General features: G+C 30.9%; 2 protein-coding genes across 5 annotated transcripts in view; one reads left to right on the plus strand and one right to left on the minus strand.

Moving 5' to 3' along the window:
- Positions 1–21,198, plus strand: part of LOC107441786 (tyrosine-protein phosphatase 69D) — a 542,487-nt gene that overhangs the window by 221,535 nt on the left and 299,754 nt on the right. The gene's annotated exons all lie outside the window — the stretch shown is intronic.
- On the minus strand, positions 13,624–15,127 carry LOC147806981 (uncharacterized). The gene has a single exon (XM_087167617.1). The coding sequence runs from the start codon at positions 14,825–14,827 to the stop codon at positions 14,069–14,071; it is 759 nt and encodes a 252-aa protein (XP_087023743.1). The 5' UTR covers positions 14,828–15,127; the 3' UTR covers positions 13,624–14,068.

Raw genomic sequence — 21,198 nt, forward strand, 5'->3', positions numbered from 1 at the left:
CGACACCCTAAGACCTGTTTTGCTACCGTTCCGCAGCGCCCTGGGCTGGTTTTTCAGCAGAGCAATGCCAAACCACATACGGCACGTGTTGCTATGAACTGTCTGCAAGCTTGTCAAACTCTTCCTTGGCCTGCCAGATCACCAGATCTCTCTCCCATCGAGAATGTCTGGGATAAGTTGGGAAGGCGATTGCATCTGGCACGGAATGTTGATGACCTCGTTCGACAATTGGATGGAATTTGGCAGGAAATACCGCAAGAGACCATCCGGGAGCTTTATCGGTCTATGCTACGCCGTGTGGCGGCTTGTATCCAGGCTAGAGGCGGGTCAACACCTTATTGAACTTGTTACTGTAACTTTGTAATAAATTATTCAATTGTTCTGAAATTTTAATCATTTACTATTCTGTACATTGTCTTCCTATCCACCAATTTTCGTTTCAATCGGACAGCTCTTTCTTAGTGCTTCGATTTTTTTTTGTTATAGAGTGTATATTTATTAAGGGAAAATAGAAAACAAATGAATTTCTGGAGTATTTATGAAATGCTAGCTTATCCGGAAAAATTTCTTGGATGCGGATCCTTGATTATCAAAACTGTGTCCAATATCCACTTTTTTGTGCCAATTAAAATTGTTTATCTTTAATCTTATTTTTGGTGAGGTTGTACCTCTAAAATATCTGTTCTGATGAGTTTAAAAATTTTAAGTCACTGTATACATAGCAAATTATAATTTTTAAAAAAATGAGACAAATGTGCAAACTGCTAATATTGCGGGATAAATTAGTTTGAATGTGTTAGAACCGTTCTCTTAACTCTCTAAAAATTTATATAATATATTAATAAAATTAATAATATTCAAATCTCATTAGTTATTATATTTGAAAATTAAGATTATTATTGTGGCTATAGAGATATGTGTATAAGAGTTGACTGACACAAATTAATATTCTGAAAACTTTGTGTAACTACTTGTTCGTTTAGTTACACTAAAATGTATCATTTGTTAAGCAAGAAAACGAAAATGAAGTTATACACTAAGTGCTGGTTCAGCGGTGGTCTAAAATAAAGTAAGTGTCTGCAGGCGACAAAAAAAGGTATATTTGTTTAACGAAAATGAATTACGAAGAGAATTTTTAAATAAATTTAAAAGAAATTTTATAACAATCTCGGAAAGCTGCAATATAAATAAAACTCTTATTATGAGAAAATAAAATGCAAAGAGAAATCACATACAAATTAATAAAATAGTTTAAAAAAGAAGCTATAATAAATAAGCTATAATAAATAATAAATAATAGAAGCTGTAATAAATATAATAATAAAGAAGAATTTAAAGAAGCTATAATAAATTTAAAAATAATTAGTAGAAAAAGAATTGAAAACGTAATTGATGAAATTGAAAACTTTTAAAATTCTAAAATACACAGATCATATAACTCATGCGGTAATATAAAAGAAGATGCTTTCTGGCATTTTATTAATATAAAGGAAGCGAAATATATTTATACTATATATTTTTAATAAACATAATATATAACATATTTCATAGACTTTTATATATGTAAACATAATATATAACATTTTTAATCAACATTTATATATATAAACATAATATATAACATATTTCATAAACGTTTTTATTTATAAACATAATATATACATATTTCAATAGAATACATAATTAGATGCACAAAATGAATATACAAAATGAATACACAAAATGAATGTATCACTAAAAAAAACTACCTATATTGTGCCTTTTTAATATATTTGGTGTACTTCTAGAGTAGTTTTTAATCTTTTTTGTACATTTTTTAATGATTAATTTCAACAGATCTGCGATTACTTAAAACCTTTTAAATCTCAATGATACTGAAATATTGAAACACTGCGGCAATTTTTTTAAACTAGGCAAAACACTTATTAAAAGAATGTTGATGTACCAAAAATAATTTAAATTCATATTTAAGTCTTTTCAAGCATCCACTAAATTATTAAATGAAAAGTTTCATTGTCTTATGCATAATTATTACATACACATTTTTTTTTAAATTTACGTTGCCGCAAATCAAAACAACAATACTCAATTTTAGCAATTTATTTCCTATCGCTAAATTCAATTTATATTAAATCCAAACGATTTATAATTATATATCCTGTTATCAAAAAATATTTTTTTAAATATCATATAAATAAAATGTAAAATTTTCCCTGCGAAAAAAACAAACAAAATTAATTAAATTAATATAATTTCAAATACAATTTTCTTAACTCAACTTCAATTGCGATTTTTAACACAGGATATGCCTAAGCCTAATCCAATTCAAAATCACGTTTCCAAAGCCTATTATGGTCATGAATAAAGTCATCAAGTCAAATAAAACTACAACTTGAAAAGAAATATCTTTCTTTAACATAAAGACAGGCACTGATATACGCGAAAATCAGGTCTTGCATATCGATTTACATACTCTCTGTTCTGCAGTCCCGATTTCTAGGACAATCCCGAAATCCGGACAGGAGCAACCACCGGATTTCTTTTGTACTTCCGTTTTACTCCGAAAGGCCTTGGCCAGATTCCAAACTTGCACGCCAGATCTGAAACCCTCTTTTAATGCAAATTCCGATAGAAGTAAAGAAGAATCCAGCTTCTTTTTACTCATTTATTGCTTTTATTCTTTTTTTTTCGTGTATTTCTTCCACTCCCGTTTTACTTCAATGAATACCGATAGGTATTTAACTGTAATACATTCGAAGTTTTGAGCGCTTTTTGTTAAAATGCATATTGCATGCCATTTTCTCCTTTTTTTTTTCTCCATGGATCCATTCAGGTGTATTGGATATTTTTCTTTGCATGCAAGTAGGGAAGTATGTCGATTTTTCCCTCTTTTGTTTACGTCTCTCATGAAGAAAAAAAATCGAAATGCTTTGATATAAAACGGATAATCGGTTTCTGTAGATTTAAAAGTTATATCTCTCATCTTTATTATTTAAATACTTGAAAGTAATTGCTTTAAAAAAGACAAAAAAATTTCTGTTTATTTTCACCTTTGAAAAAAAAAACTTTTTGGACTAAACTTAATTATAAAAGATCGTAAATGAATATTTTCATTAAACTAAACATTTTCATATGGTATAAAAAAAATTTTACCGATATTTTTTCTATACATAGTCAATAATTTCTGAAAAAAATTTTTATTAAATTTAATTTGAGTCAAGACAGCCAATATTCTAAAACAAATGTTGTTGTTTTTAACTAAAATTAATGAATATCGCACAAAATTATCTAGCTTTTACTATTTTTTTCTCAGCATTGGTGTTCCTATAATGTATTTTTTCTGGTGCTCTTTGAAGTTTTTTTTTCTATTCAAATTTTTTATTCAAATTTAAAGTAATATAGTTAGTAATATAAGTGCTATCGATTTTACATGAAACGTGCGCATACTGTCATTAAATCTTATATCGAGGATATTTCTTTTGCACGATTGCAACAAAGAATTGAATACTGAAATATCAAGTAGTGAACAGTCAAATGTGTATCATATTCTGTGTGCAATAACGAGTTGAAACGATCTGATAAATTGGTTAAAAGTGAATGAATGAATGGTTAAAATGAATGAAATGAAAGGTTAAAAGTGAACAGAAAAAAAAAACTATTCTATATCCCTGTTTTAATCATTCTTATTAGCTGAGAGCTGAAACATGGTTTTAATGATTGCTTTATATTTATGGAAGGAGAGAGATACACTTTATCAACAACAATCAGCTAAATATGCTTTCATTTTTAAAAGCATATTTAGCAATGTATGTAAAAATATGCATATATGTAAAAAGGAAACAAATTACGAAAAGTTGTCAATTTTTCCCTTGTTAGATTTTACACAAATATAGTTTTGCAAATTATTGATTCAAAATTTTTTTTCAGAAGTTTTAAGCCAAACTGAATAATTTAAATTTGCTGCACCATTAATATTGATCTAAGTTGAAACCTATATCATGGTACGGAGCTTGATTATATTACACTATAATTCAACTTGGAAAGAAACTTGATTTACTTTTTCAACATTTTTATCATTAAGGTTGCAATAAATTTTTTGGCATTATTCTGCCCGAGCACTCTGTAAAAAATTGATACTCAAATTTCACGAAACTTTCTTTGTTTTTGACGAAATCGGTTCTTGGTATACGTTTCGAGTGAACATTTCGTCGAATTGACGAAATACGTATCCTCATTTCTTCGAGGAAACAAATTTTAACAATAGTAAAGAAATATTTCGTCCTAACACCAGAAAGACAAATAGAACAGCGATAAAGAAACCCATGTTAGAAGCTAGATTTGTACCCGGGATCTTCCTGTCAGGAAACCTACGCATTGACCACCGACTTGTATTCGTTTCTTTAATCTTGATCATAGTTTTGTCATTTCAGTTAGTAAACTGCCACGATGCACTACAATAAGGTTTTAAGTTGATGAAAGATTTTTCGCACATATCATATTTCGTCATAAATCACGTGATTTCGCAACGAAATAATTCTCAGAATTAACGAAATATTGCTCAAGAATTGCTGAATCATCAAAAATGAAAGTTTTATTTCTGAGAGAAATACATCTAAAATCAAAAAAATTCAAAGAAAATCAGCAAAACACTAAAAAATAAAACTTCCATCAATTTATTCTAATTTACTCAAACAGGCAAACATTTAAAAGCATCAAAAAATGCAATTTTTTAAGTTAAAAATTCAAATGTTGGAAATGCGCATTTAATTATTCACATTTAAATCTCATTAAAGTAATTTACTTACTTAAAAGAAGAATCGAACATTTTAAGAGAGAAAGACCCTGCCGTCATTTCGTATTTTCGTTTCTTCTTTGTGAATTTTTCTTTAAAAGCCCCTGAAGGAATACTTTAGAAAATAGTCCCTCCACCCCTTGAAGGCAAAGTTCTTCATCGTTTTCCACCGCTTAACATTTTACGTGAATCGTTTTACTCGGCTCATCTCCGGCAGAGGAAATAATAAAAACAAAAGAAGCAATAAGCGAAACGCATCCAGGGTTGAAGTTGGTAGGGGTAAAAATAAAAGAAGCATGCCCTATTTCGGAACAATTGAAAGAAAAATAAAAAAGAGATGAGTCATTCATCGAAATGTCTTTCATTTATTTCAAGACAAATCTACCGACATCACTAATGGGGAGTGATTTTACAGAATACCTCTTCTCTTTTCTGGAAGTTTCACTCATCCTAAAGAAGAAGAAGAAGTTGGTTGCTGTTGTTGTACGATTCATCAAGAGGAAAAATTTTCACTTCTTAGTTGCTGACGGCATGCTTTCTACTTTCATGTACGAATTGCTGCTGTTATACGGGAAAGGGACATTTGTTTCGTGTTCTGCTAAGAGACATTTCGGGTGAAAAGTTTCAAAAAGAAGACATTGGAGGGAAATGAAAATTTACTAGATTTCGTGTCTCTGTTTCAACTGAGATTCACAAACATTTGGAAAACTACAGTTGGGCGCTTTTGAGGATAATTATTTTTGCTGTGCGAAATTTTATTACAGAACATTTAAGTTGAGTATCGTTGCGTATCCGCAATAATTTTTTTTATTAATTGATATTAGATATTGATATTTCAGAACAAGGAGGTTCAATCTTTAGATACCAAAGGGCATTCACACTTCAGTGTAGAAACGAAAAGTTGAGAAATATTTCAGAAATAAAATGAATGACATATTTTATCCAAAAACATTTTATCATATTTTATATTAAAAGAATATTAATATGCCACTTTATAATCCAAAACTGATAATAGGCACTTTTGGTATTATGACAATTGCTATAATTTTAACTGTTATCAAATATACTAATATAAGTAAAATCAGAATATTTGGTATCTATTAAAGCTGCATCAATACTGTGTAATTTTAATGTGATTACTCGAAGCTCGTAGAAAGGCTTTTTACGGATCTTTAAAAAGAATAAGTACCAGAAAAAATTGCTTAGTTGTGATAAATTTTGACTATCATTAGTTAACCTCGAGCAATAGCACCATGCAAAACAATTACTGATTACAGATAATCTTTATTTTGATGGGAAAATGATACTACTAAAAACGTGTAAAAACTTGTACTGCGTTACGTAAAAACTACTGAAAACTAGAGTGCCTGTATTGAATGAGAGTACCTGGCACTCTACTGAAAACTTGTTTCGCGTTATCTGATAACATATAGCCATGAACAAAAACAAAAAATAATAATAAATAAATAATTGAATTATTTTATCTTTATTAATTGTGTCTTGCATTTGCGAGCATAATTTCGTGATGTTATTCAGTACTGGTATATTAATAGACTAATTTTTTACTCCGCACTCAGAAGGGTATTTAAAATAAAATTTAAAAAAGAAATTGGGAGTCATCCTTACCTTCCAAGTTTTCTCGACATTTCTTTTTTAATGAAGATAATATATGAATTTAAAAAAATCAAATTTATCTATTAAAAACTAAGGTTGAAATTTGGAATTGAAACATTCCTTTTAAAACTAAATTATATCATATCCATGTCCTCTAAGAAACACTAATATTTATATTTCAGTTTTCTATTACGTATCTTTAATGTAAATAGAATAAAGACAAGAATCAAAGTAACGATCTCTTGAAAGTATTCATCATATTTTAAGCTACAAAATGAAGACAAAACTTATAACAACAGAATGTTTAATAACACTGCACTGTTATAATAGCTCATAAAAAAGGAATGCTATAGTTTTCTTATTTAAATGCTTTTTATTATTTATTTTATTGAACTTTCATAGGATACTTATGTATATATATGTCGGAGTTATTATTTTCTTTAATACCTTTTCACGAAGAAATAAAATTTGTGTTTTATATAACTTAAAAAAATAAATCCAATTGATTTCTAATATTAAAAAACTGCTTTCCTTGATTGTTTCCACCAAAAACATTTCTTAAATTTAATTAAATTGTATCAATTTATACGGAGACTTTACGGATTGCTCTGCCTCACTGTATGTGGACAATAATTATAGAATGTGGAAAACAGGTAGAAGCTAGAATTTTAGCTCATATTCGTGACAATCATTCAATTCAAAAGATCGTTTGCAAGGAATTTTTGAAAAATTACTTTTTTTCGCTGTTTAAGAATTAGCCTGTTTAAGAATTCGAAACTGATTAACATCAAGACTTTAAAAAAATAAGTAAAAACATTTTGAATTCACGACAAAATCGGTGCAAATCGAACACGTGAGTTAAAAAGTAATCCATGATGAATAAGTTTATGAATGCCTGTTTATGAATATTAAAAACAAAATTATAACACATTGCAATATTTTCAAGACAAATATTCTAAAATTTTCTATCAAAAATTATACAGGCAATATTTTATTCCGTGCGGAACTATAACGCAAAAAAAGTTTCTCTATACTCCGTTATTTATTTGCGAAAAATATATTGATCTTTTCATCTTCAACGTATTTTTTTTCCTTTTTACGTAAACAAAAGACTGTGCTAAATGTATATTCGCCAGCAAATTGCAAAATTCTGTTTATAATAAACACATTCACAAAATATTTGTTATCACTCCCAGTCCACCTATAACCCGATTATGCCATTCTAAACAAGACGCTCCCCCTGAAATTCCATCGTCCTCCGCTTAGAAGAACCAATTACCTTTCCCGCTCTGAAACTCTACTTTGCTGGATTCTTCAGGACGGAAAAGCCCGCTCATAACTTCAATAAAACACTCATGGGACACGTATCTTCGAAAATCTTTGCGAGTGCAGAGAATAAGAAGAAAAAAAATTCCTCTTTCACCTTTTCTCAACTATTGAAATTAGGGTATGGGGAGGTCCTCATCGTCATTGGAAAGTCAGACCTCTCTAATTTCCCCAGAGAGTTCCGAATACTAGTCCTTATGGCCCGGTGAATAATAAAGGGCCTCTTCTTCCAACTAAGAAGCAATACTTTAATTCGATAAAGACCCTGTTTTAGCATTGCTTGGGTTTAATAGCGTGCCGCCGCGCCAAGGATTGCAATGACAGAGAGGGGATAGGTTTCGTGGTGTAAATGCTCTTTTATTCCAGAGACGTGCATTGGACTAACCTGGTAATTAAGACCCATTCGAAAGTATTTGGGACGGAATGAATGACGGGAAATCAAAGTTCGGTGATTATTGTGTAAATAATTTGAAAGAAGTTAATTCGAACTTGGGGCATCGAAAATAAAGAAGATCCCAAAGAGAGGATCTTTTCAAAGTGGTTTATAGTGGATTTTTTTTTACTTTAAACCTGTGCGAGTTAGTAACGATAACTTCAAGTGATTTGTTAAGCTTCATTTATTTATTTTCAAACATACATTAGTTTCTTAATAGGCTAAGAAATATGCTCTAAGTAACTTAAAATAAATTTACCACAGATTGTAATCGATGAGCGGTTTAACAGTACAAGCTCCAAAGAAAAACTGGGCCAAATTAAAGGTTTAAGAACCTGTGTGAGTTAGTAATGGATAACTTCAAGAGTTTTGTTAAGCTTCATTTGATTATTTTCAAACATACATTAGTTTCTTAATAGGCTAAGAAATATGCTCTAAGTAACTTAAAATAAATTAACCACAGATTGCTATCGATGTGCGGTTTAACAGTACAAGCTCCAAAAAAAACTGGGCCAAATAAAAGATTTAAGAACCTGGGTGAGTTAGTAATGGATAACTTCAAGAGTTTCGTTAAGCTTCATTTGTTTATTTTCAAACATGCATTAGTTTCTTAATAGGCTAAGAAATATGCTCTAAGTAACTTAAAATAAATTAACCACAGATTGTAATCGATGTGCGGTTTAACAGTACAAGCTCCAAAAAAAAAATGGGCCAAATAAAAGGTTTAAGAACCTGTGTGAGTTAGTAATGGATAACTTCAAGAGTTTTGTTAAGCTTCATTTGTTTATTTTCAAACATACATTAGTTCCTAATAGGCTAAGAAATATGCTCTAAATAATTTAAAATAAATTAACCACAGATTGTATTCAATGTACGGTTTAACAGTACAAGCTCCAAAAAAAACTGGTCCAAATAAAAGATTTAAGAACCTGAGTGAGTTAGTAATAGATAACTTCAACAGTTTTGTTAGACTTCATTTGTTTATTTTCAAACATGCATTAGTTTCTTAATAGGCTAAGAAATATGCTCTAAATAATTTAAAATAAATTAACCGCAGATTGTATTCAATGTACGGTTTAACAGTACAAGCTCCAAAAAAAACTCGGCCAAATAAAAGGTTTTAATAAAATTGCTAAAATGTATAAGCAAAACAAATTCGAATGGGTAGAAGATAAACTGAATTTTTTTTAATTAAATAATTTTTGCCTATTCAGGTTAGAAGGTAATAATTGAATGCTAGAAAAATCACCAAGTTTGTCATCACTTATTTTAATCACCAATGTTTATAAGTATTCTACCTATAAATATTGGTAAACCAAGTCACCAGGTTTAATAGGTAAAATATCTGAAAAAAGGAATGTTCATTAATGGTGTTTTTTGAAGTATTTTTTGCTTATAGTGATTTATTAAAAAAATACGCAGTTCAAGTGTTCAAGACTCAAAGCAAAGCCACTGTTTTAAATTTCGTGTATCATTTTATTATAAAGAATTATCTAGACTCTCTAAGGAACAAAGATCGTAAATAATAAAAGTGTTGTTAAACTTTCTCACATCGTTCACCTGTTCATTTTTCACGTTGACAAAAATCATTATATTCAATGAATAGTTATTAATTTTTGTATATATCATCATGAATCCAAATAAAGACTAATTAGATCAGAAACATTTTGCATTTTCGTAAAACAGCGCTTTTCTTCATATCAATGTTGAATAATACCGTCTCCCTAATTAGTATAGAGGGTGCTGTTTAGATATAAACAAAACTTGACTTAACATTCATGATAAACTCTTACAAATTCACGCAGTTATAGAAATAGCTCACATAATCTGTTAAAAAATTTAACTTCATGTGATGTTAGAGCTTTAAAAAAACATCCCTAATAGAAATGTTCATTTCCGATTAAAAGCGATTACTGATTATATTTTATGAAAAGACGATAATGTAAAAAATTTGATAAAATATAAATTCAATTAAACATAATAAAAAATTTGATAAAATATTAATTCAATTAAACATAATAAAAAATTTGATGAAATGAAAGTTTATTTAACAGTAAAAAAATTTGATAAAATATAAATTCAATTAATCAAAATAAAACATTTGATAAAATATCTATTCAACTAACCATAATAAAAAAATTTATAAAATATAAATTCAATTCCAAAAAATATACTAAGCCTATTTTAGCATGTCGCGACAATATCTTTAACTTGTTATATAAGATTCGCCAAAACATATCCAAAATAAAAACATTTCAACTTAACAATCAATAAATTAGATTTTATTTTTAAGTTTCAAATGATACTACTGTTTTTAGTTTCCATAGTATTTTTGTTCCCTTTGTCTAGTGTATGTTAAAGTATATAGAGAATGGAGGAAATCATTTTGTAGTTGGAAGATATCTGTTACTTACCAGAAAATGTCAGATACGTTTCACCTAATATAATTTTGAAGTGTTGTTTCATCGCTTTAATACAAGACATCTTATTCGGAAGGTTAGTAAGTAAGTATTTATTCATCGTTGCTGTTCTATCTTTTTCCTGTAGCTGTTGCCATCCAACATATAATAAAATATTTATAATCATCTCATTAATCGATTCAAGAATCGATTAATAATAATACTACAGAGTATCCCCCCAGTGTCAGAGAATTATACTCTGAAACGACATAATATTTTACATAAAATTTTGAATATTACTCTATTTACATCATTGAAAATAATATTTTATACTAACAACCTTGCTTAGTTAATAATGTTAATAACTAACATAAGTTGCCAGTTTTGCTGGAAAGTGTACATGTCTTCCAGACCTAGTCACAATTTTGTCGGGTTCCTTGGGAGAATGATTTTTTTCTGTATGTAAAGATTTGGAAATTCCAGGTTTTACAACCCGTAAGTTTGATTCAACCTTCTCTGTAGTAGGAATCAAATATGCTGGCTTTACACGGTCTATGGACACAGTAGATTGCCTGCCATTTAGTTGAATTGTAAGGTTTTTAGCTGATCGCTTCAAAACCTTATGTGGACCTGTATAGGGTTGACATAAGGGAGGTTTTACACAATCCACTCTTAAAAACACGTGAGAACAAGTGCTTAGTGAGGGATTAACGTAAAATGTAGTTCGTCCATGAGCAGATGTTGCAATTGGATTCAATTCACGCATGATGTTTCTAAGACGATCAACAAAAATATCATCACATGGTGGAATGATGGATGTTTCTAGCATGTCGCTTGGAAGTTGAAGAGTTGTTCCGTATACCAGTTCGGCACACGATGCGTTGATATCCTCCTTTACAGCAGTACGGATTCCTAAAAGTACTACTGGAAGTACTTCTGTCCACTGTGAGTTTTCATGCGCTTTTATTGATGATTTTAAGTGCCGATGAAATCTTTCCACTATGCCATTTGAAATGGGATGGTATGCTGTCGTACGAATTCGGTTTGTTCCTAACATTCCGGAAAACTCACGATATAAAGATGATCGCATCTGAGAACCTTGATCTGTTGTAATTATCGAAGGGCATCCAAATCGAGATATCCAAGTGTGGAAAATTGCACGACAGATGGTTTTGGCTTGCATGTCCACAATCGGTATGGCTTCTGGCCATCGTGAAAATCTATCGATCATTGTTAATAAGTAGCGGTAACCATCAGATGAAGGTAACGGGCCTACAATGTCGACGTGTATTTGTTGAAATCGAGCATCAGGTAAGCTGAATGTTCCTAGAGGAGCTTTGGTGTGTCTTTGAATTTTAGAACGCTGACAAGGTTCACAGCATTTCACCCATTCTTTTATGTTTTTCTTCATATTTGGCCAAACATATCTGGCACAGATGAGCTTAGTAGTAGCTGTAATACCAGGATGTGATATGCCATGCAAGTGCTCGAAAATTTGTCTTCGAAATGTTGTCGGAATGAATGGGCGTGGAGAACCATTTGAATTGTCGCATATTAAGTCAATGTCTGTATTTTGACATGGTTTGAGTTCAAGATGAAGAGAAGAATTTTTATTTTGAATAATATCTTGAATTTCTGCATCAGTTTGTTGAGCCTTCGCCAGATCGTGAAAATTCAGAAAATTCGATTTAGTAATTGAATCTAATTCTATACGCGAAAGTGTGTCGGCTACTATATTTTCGGGTCCCTGTACATGTCTAAGGTCAGTTGAATATTGAGATATAAAATCTAAATGGCGTAGTTGTCTTGGGGAACATTTATCCGGATTTTGTTTGAATGCATAGATTAGTGGTTTTTGATCAGTATATATTTGAAATTCTCTGCCCTCTAACATGTGTTTGAATTTTTTTATTGCCGAATAAATAGAAAATAACTCGCGGTCATAGGTTGACCATTTTTTTTGAGAATTATTTAATTTCATCGAGTAAAAAGCTAAAGGCTCCCATTTCCCCTCTGAAAGTTGCATTAATGAACCCCCTATTGCAAAATCCGATGCGTCGACCCATAAGCTTAAGTTTGCACCAGGAATAGGGTGTTTTAAGAGGGTTGCCTGCGCGATTGCTTCCTTTGCCTTTAAGAAGGATTTTTCTGCGTTTTCATTCCATTTTAATGGCTCATTTTTGACCTTAGAATGATTTTTCTTTTTATTTCCTTCTAAAAATTGTATTAAAGGATTAAGGATATCAGCGGCTTTTGGGATAAATCTGCGATAGAAATTAAACATGCCTAAAAATCTGCGAAGTTGTGTTAAATTGGAAGGTTGAGGGAATTCTAATATGCATTGTACGCGATCGGGTAGAGGTTCGATTCCTAATTCTGTTAATTTAAAGCCTAAGAAATTTAAAGAATTTTTACTGAATGTACATTTTTCAACATTGATACAAAGACCATATTGTTCTAATCTTGCAAATAAATTCTTAAGGTTTTGTATATGTTCACTATGATTTTTAGATGCGATTAATATGTCGTCGACAAATGCATAAATATTAGGCAAATCTCTAGTGACTTCGTCAATAAATCTTTGGAATGTAGCTGCTGCGTTGCACAGTCCGAACTGCATGCGTGTGCTTTCGAATAGTCCAAAAGGTGTACAAATGGCCGTTTTATGAATGTCATCAGGGTTAATTGGAATCTGGTGATAGGCCTTTACTAAGTCAATGTGACTGAAAATTTTGGCGCCATGCAGTTCAGATGTGAAATCAGCTACACAAGGAATGGGATATTTTTCCTTCACTGTTTGTGCATTTAGTGCCCTAAAATCACCAACTGGCCTCCACTCCAGTGTTCCCTTTTTTGGGACCATGTGAAGTGGGGATGCATAATTACTTCTAGATGGTCTTATGTGCCCTAATTCCATCATTTTTTTAAATTCTGATTTTGCAATTTTTAGTCTATCCGGAGCTAATCTGCGAGGTCTTGCTACTACTGGAGGACCTACCGTATTTATAAAATGAAGGGTGTTATGTTTTACGGGTTGATTGGGATCCGGCAATTTAGTAATTGAGGGAAATTCTGCTAAAAGTGAATGAATCACGGAATCACCTGATATTGTTTTAACTGAATGCAAAATTGTTTCCTTAACATGACCTTTTGTTTTAAATTTAGTCGTCAAATCTCTTAGACATTTATTGCGTAAATCTGGCACTAAAGCAAAAGAGTGAAGGAAATCGGCACCTAAAATTGGCGTCGTAATATTTGCAATAAAAAATGACCAAGAAAAAATTCGTCTTAATCCGAAATCTAAAGAAAGTGTTTTTTGTCCATAAACATTAATTGGTGTAGAATTAGCAGCGAAAACTGTTTGCAGAGGATTATTTCTTTTTTGAATATAATTTGCCGGGAGAATGGACACGTCGGATCCAGTATCGACCAGAAATGATAAGTTTGTTGTCCGGTCTCGAATGAACAGGCGACGCGATGTTTGTGGCAAAGAACATGTCGCGTTTATTCTTCGCCAACTCCGTTTTCCCGAAACTTACATGGCATAACGCATTTTCCTGGTTTACATTTGTTTCCAAAATTGCGATGGTACCAGCAAACAGATGAATCTCGTTTTTTAACACTATTACTTCTGTTCCTGCGATAAGGAGAACGAGAGCGAGAAATTTCAAGTTTGTCAATTCTTTCATTTAATTTTTTTATTTGGCGAAGTAATTTCTCTTCCATTGAATTTGAATCGTTTTCAGTTATAGAGTGGGTTTCCATGGGAACTGGCGTGACTTCTAATATCTTATCGGAAATGTCGGCTGCTTTTTCTAAAGTTAAATCTGAAACAGCTGCTAAAATCGTTTGTACTGATGTTGGCAAACGCTGCAAAAATAATTCTAACATAAGCTTTTCAGGGACTTTTAATGTTTCTGCACGACGTTTCATAATCCTTAATAGTTCGGAAGGCTTCCTGTTACCCAGTTCTTCACCAGACAAAAGTTGGCGAATTTCTTGTTGCGATGACTCGCCTGATCTAACAATTAATTCTGTTTTTAAATTATTGTAAGGATCTGTAGCATCAGGATTCATTAAAATATCTCGTACAATCGATGCAATCTCTGGCGGTAATTGAGAAACAATGTAATTATATTTGGTTATAGATTCTGTTATAGGTTTGGGAGATGCCAATCTAAACGTGCTTTCACACATAATAAACCAAAGAGCAGGATCTGATCTGTTATATAGTGGTATTTGTACAGCACTTACCTCAGACATGGCGAAAGAAGTCTGAATGGCGTCACCAGATTTTTTTTTTTCCAAACTGAGATCAGAATCAAACTAAACAAAATTCTTGATGGGTATAATTAATATCAATTCAAATCGTCCGCATAGTCACCATTGAAGTGTTGTTTCATCGCTTTAATACAAGACATCTTATTCGGAAGGTTAGTAAGTAAGTATTTATTCATCGTTGCTGTTCTATCTTTTTCCTGTAGCTGTTGCCATCCAACATATAATAAAATATTTATAATCATCTCATTAATCGATTCAAGAATCGATTAATAATAATACTACAATTTCATAAAAGTAGCATTTGAAATCCAAATTACACTGTTTCGATGTCGGAAAACTCTTATAAATTGGCAGTGACTTATTCATTAGTCTAAAGATAAAAATTTCTACTATCATAAATCACTAGACTAATGATAAAGTTTCCAATGACGGAATAAAGCGGAATAATTATTCAAATGATACTACTGTTCTCAGTTTCCTTAGTATTTTTATTACCTTTTTCTAGTATATGTTAAAGTTGATAAGGAATGAGGAAAATCATTTTGTAGTTTGAAGATATCTGACTCTTTCCATAAAATGCCAGATAAGTTGCAGCTAACATAATTTCTTAACAGTAGCATTTGAAATACAAATTGTACTCTTTCGATATCTGAAAACTCTTACAAATTGGCATTCATTAGTCTAAAGAGAAAAATTTCTACTATCATAAATCACTAGACTAATGATTAAGTTTCCAATGACAGAATAAAGCTGTGGTTTGTTTTAAATATCTCAATTAAATAAAATAAAAAAAGAAATTTTGATCAATTCTATATGTTATTCATCTCGTTGATGACAGAATAAATTTAAGACAGTTTTTTATGCCATTTATCAATTTGTATAAATTATATTCGATGAGTAGTTCAGTTATTTGATAAAGTTGAGCAAGTTTATATTTATGTAGGTTTTTATTTAGTATTTTAGTTTTTATTTAGTGTTTTTAGTTTTTATTTAGTAAGATTTCTTTGAGTTCTGTATAACCTAGTTGAATATTTTCAGCCTTAAAATTGAACTTTGAGGTTTTTTAATATTGCAGAGTTAAACGCATCAACGTGTTATGTTCGCAACACGTTGTTAAATCAAATAGAATTCAAATTGTTAAATCAAATAAATATATATTTTTTAATTTTGAACTTTGTATAAGCCATAAATTTTTGTTTTAATTTTTGGCTGTAAGAATCCAATAATACTTTTAAAAAAGAATGATTTTTTTTATTTGCATAAGAATTGGAGAAAAAGTTTAAATCTATCATCACTTCAAATAAAAACTTTGGTCTCTTCATTGTATTGATTCATTTGGGAAGAATATCTCAGAAAGGTATAAACCATTCATTAATCATCTAATTAAGTTGGCTATTGCACTAAAACAAATCTATTTTTAATGACTAGATTTCAATAATGTGCGATTAATAACTTTATTGTCTCTCTTGCAAGTTTTTATTGTTTACCTAATCTTGAGACTTGCGGCTATGTAACTAAAAATCATTCATTTAATGGCGTCAAGTAGGCACTTCACATCACTCTGTCAGGCTTTAAATAAAAACCTAATTCATATAAATATAGGAAATAACAATGTTATGTATAAATTTAATCGTGACAGAATTCAGAATTTCTTCCATGGAGTTAGCAGGAATGGTGGGACGGCATATCATTTCGGAATTTAAAATAAATTCAGTAGAAAATTAATAAAAAAGATTAAGATGTACTCCAAAAAAATCTTAAAGTTTAAACAAGTTCAATTCGAAAGCAATTAAATAGTTAAAATAAAACAAACAAATATCACGAATTCGACTCATTAATCACTCTTCTGTATCAAAAAAATTATCTCAATTAGCTCTACTCTTTACTGTACTAATAGAAATCTGCTTTTTTTACTGTTTTGTAAATATTTTCTCCCTTATATATTTCATTTTATATATTTTTTTAATCAGTTTTGATTTTCCAGTAACATTTCAGATTAACATTTTCCAGTAAACTTCTCAGTGTGATTTTTTGAAGACTAATCCTGCTCCCACGTTCCTGTTTTTTCTAAATGTTTCTAATCTGAAGTTGCATTCAATTGATCAGGATTCGATTTCTCCTGTTGAGTTCTAAAAGTCCGATTATTTTGAATTTACTCCCATTGTATCTAACTTGTTCTGCATTTGCTCAAAAGCAGCTGTCTCTGGCTCTGAAGCCAGCGAGGACGTAACTAGAGTGCCTCTGCAGTCTTCAGAACCAGAAAAAAAGTCCACGCAAGTTGAGAAATAAAGTGAGGAAACTGGATGTTGCCATCATAATTTGTTTCTTCACTCTGAAATATGGTAGTCTATTACACTTCACAGTGGGCCAGCATCCAAGGTTTCGTGGCCAAAATTAGTATTTCGATAAAATTTGTTTCAAAATTTGGAGGTTTTAATTTAGGGTTTTCATGTGCAGGTAAATTAAATTCATAGTTGAAATTTTGAAATATACTAAAAATAGCAGCAAAAAAAACAAGATGGCGGCTGAAATATGGCGAGCAAAAAATATATATATATACATAGTACGTTTAAATAATTAAATATAGCAATGAAAATATGATAATTTTCGTAATTTTATATTAAAAATGAAAAGCAAATTATATTTCCGAATTAATATTACAAAATAGCGCGAATTAATTTCAAAATAGCTCAAAAACATGAAAAAAACATAATTTTTGTTTTTTGGTATATTTAGTCCACTGTTGCAATATGGGCAAAATGGGGCAGGTTTTTTCGAAAGAAGAAACATCAAAGAAGACAACAAAAAAAAAGTTTGGCTAATTACCTCGTGGAACTTTTTGGAGATAAGTTTCGAAAGTGATTCAAACATTGTAAAATGTCAAATGGTAAGATATAAACTGCAAGTTTTTCAAGAGTATTAACTAATCCAACAAATTGAAAAATTGTACTATAATTTCAGACCAATTACTCTGATAAAAATGAAACAGAGAGGTGAAATTCCTATATGTATTTCCGAAATATAAATTTAAAAGTTAAATTTTAAAAAAAAAATTAAAATATTTTTCGCTACATTGTACTCTCATCGGTCCAAAAAGTAAATTATAATGTTCGGAATGATTATGAATACTTAATTTGGGCGATATTAAAGCTGCCTAAACATATTTTAGTTGAAATTTAATTTTTGACTTTTGGCCAAAGATCATGGTCTTCTGGCCCACTGTGCACTTGAATGAATCTTAGGCAATGAACAATGACCCATGAATGCAACATTGGCATTAGGTGTGAAGTAACTAATCAAATCAAATAAATTAACAAATTAACAATTCCAACAATGGGGTATAAAAAGGTTTGGCTCTAAATTCAAAAGAAAATTTAAATCGGCTGGAAAATTGAATCCTCTTACGAAATTCGACAAATTACAAACTGACGCACTGTGATCACGAAGCCTATTAATGGCAGCCTAATTCACTACTCGCATTATCCCTACAATTCATTCCACTGAAATATTTTGTTTTTCAGTCTATGGAGAGAAAAACATCACAATTCGAAGCCTTAATCACCGTTTCAAACATAGCAAAACACGCTTCACACATCAACGTTCGAAGATTCAAAATGAGCGCCATGCAGACCGGATTAGCTCAGCTGAATGATGATGATGATGATTATTGCATGACTTTCTACACCAGCGCCCCCTTACGCATTCCGGAGGCAACCAGCATGGACCGTTAAGTTCTGCGACGTGCTTCAACCAATGATGCTGATCCGCCTCTCTGATTGGGGCTAGAATCACGGTCATTGATTTAAGCTTCTTCCTACTGCCCTCACTACCCACCCCTTCATGTCCTCTTTACTCGGACCTTAATAGTGTTCGGACAGGAAGGTCCAGATGGAGGCTAGGGCAAGAAAGAGGAGGATCGGAACTATTATCCATTTGTTCTCTTTGATCGAAAATTGCATGAAGGAACAAGACGAAAAGATCATTTGCTGTTTAATACTAGGAGAGTAAATATTGATGATGGAATTTTTTTGCTTTGTTTTGGCGCCATTATTGTTTTTCGAAACCACAAATATAAGGAAATATATTTTAGTTGCATTAGGCTATATTTGAGTAAAATCAAGATTGAAATAATAGTCCCATACAAATAAAAAGATATCACTATTTAATCAGTCTAGTAGATTTAATCACAATATTACTTATTCTAAGGAAGATGTTTTCTTGGCTTTTAAATTACATGAACTTAACACTTTAAGCGGCATAAAAATTTAACCCAAACATTTTGTCACGAAAAGCCATCGTAATTGTGATTTTTGTATGCACGTCCGAATTAAAGTGGCTAATTAAAATTCAATTAACCTCTCGAAAATTAATTAAATATTTATGGAAAATTTAAAGAGGTTAATTGGAAAATGCGCTGATCAAGAGATAAAAATAATCATAATTGTAGTGGTTTATAGTCAAATATAAGTAGAACAGATTTTATCAAAGCCCCCCCTAAAAAGGTAAACTGAAGTGTGAACTTGCATAAATACCAAGGAAGAAAGATGAAGCATTGAAGAGCATCTTGAGGAACATTTTATCTTTGTAGGTTCGAAAAATAATATACACTATCAACAATTATTTACGGTTTTTCAGATTGGTATGATAAATAAAAATATATGATGAAAAAAAAATGAATGAGATGATATGAAAAAAAAATCAACACAGCACTAAATCGAAAATGACTTAAATTTTAAATACTCTGTACACTCATTCGATATGTAAAACCCCGGTTGAATGGTGCACGGGGATTCGATTATAATGCCATTTCGATATTATTGCATGTTTCTAGGGTAGTTTTCCTTTTTTATTTACTTTTGGTATCACGCATAAATTGTCTTTCAAGGTCACTACTCTGCCTGATATTCCATACCATTGAACTAAGAATTTCTAGAAATTCCTTAATCTTATCAAGCGAACACAATTTTAACTTCTTGACAGTTCTCAGAAATTTTCATACTGTCTTTCAATGCTAAATATTTGATTTGTGAAAAATCATAAAAGGTGTTTTGATTTTTGCTGTGTTTGTTGTAGTTAGGTATTTTTATTAATATAGTCTTCTGATATCATGGTGAGAATTATGACCAATACTCCTTGTCGCTACCACTTATTCTCCTTTTTTTTTAAATTACAATATTAATAGCTAAAATAATGTTAATATTCCTACCAATACCACTGAATTCGTTCTTTTAAGTAACAGCTCTTGTTTTACAGAGATCTTATTAAATTAGTTTGAAAACTGTTAACAAAAAATTAAATGCTGATAAATGAAAAATGAAAAGAATAAGGATAGAAAATTCACAAAAGTTGGGTTATCAAAAAAACTACCCACTTTTAAACTTTTTAAGCTGTTCCTTTTTTAGCATAAAACAGTAAAATGAAAGAAAATAGTAAAACGCAATCTTTATTTCTTCACAACATTTCCTTAAACTACTTCTGCTTGAACTGTAACTTCATTATTTTGTTTCTTTAAATTACAACTTCAACAACTAGGTTTGCATGAATTGCAAAACAAATCCTTGGAAGTTATCAAGTGCTGTCAGATTTCAGTTTGAAGAAAATAAATAAAGATAAAAATTTTGTAGATTTTTGCCGCTATTTATTGCTTTGACTTATTTCATTCCTTTGTATACATAATTTACTTCTGCCGCAAATTTTATCCGAACTGTATGCAATCTGAGAACGGAAATCTTAAAACGCATAAACAAAGTGTTGAATTGCAATTACTTTTTTCAATAAATCCCTACTCAGATATCTGAACTTCCCCATTTTAGCATTTATTGAATTCGAATGAAATGATTAACTGTATTGAAGATACTTGAAAAGTCTGATTTTGTGACTGAGCTTTATATAATGACATTCATCTTCAAACTCTGTTTTCAACACGTTTCCACGGTAGTTTCACATGGAATTCTTACTAACTTACATTAACTATTTGGAGCAAATAATCAATTCCTATTCTTTTGAATAGCATTTCCTTAAAACAAATTCGACTTAACTTTTCAGAACAAAACATGGAATCAGAGATACTCCATTTACAAAAATGACTAGGAACTTCTTTCGCATTTCAGAAGCTTTACGAACGGTTCCACTACACCAGCCTTTGAATGAAGATTAAGTAATTAAGGCTCATTAGCAATGGACCTCCTTAATTAATTAACTCTTACCCCCAAGGGAAGTACTTCACAGCCCCCCCCCACTTCCATTTGCATTTAACCCTTCCCACCTCTTTCCCTGAAAGCTTCGTGCATGCAACAACCTATCTCCATCATGAATAGCTTCGTCTTTGATCTAGAAAATTAGCACTGCCGAAA

Source organism: Parasteatoda tepidariorum, chromosome 7 (assembly GCF_982258835.1).
Source record: "Parasteatoda tepidariorum strain Cologne lab strain chromosome 7, Ptep-v5.0, whole genome shotgun sequence".
Taxonomy (NCBI): Eukaryota; Metazoa; Arthropoda; class Arachnida; order Araneae; family Theridiidae; genus Parasteatoda; species Parasteatoda tepidariorum.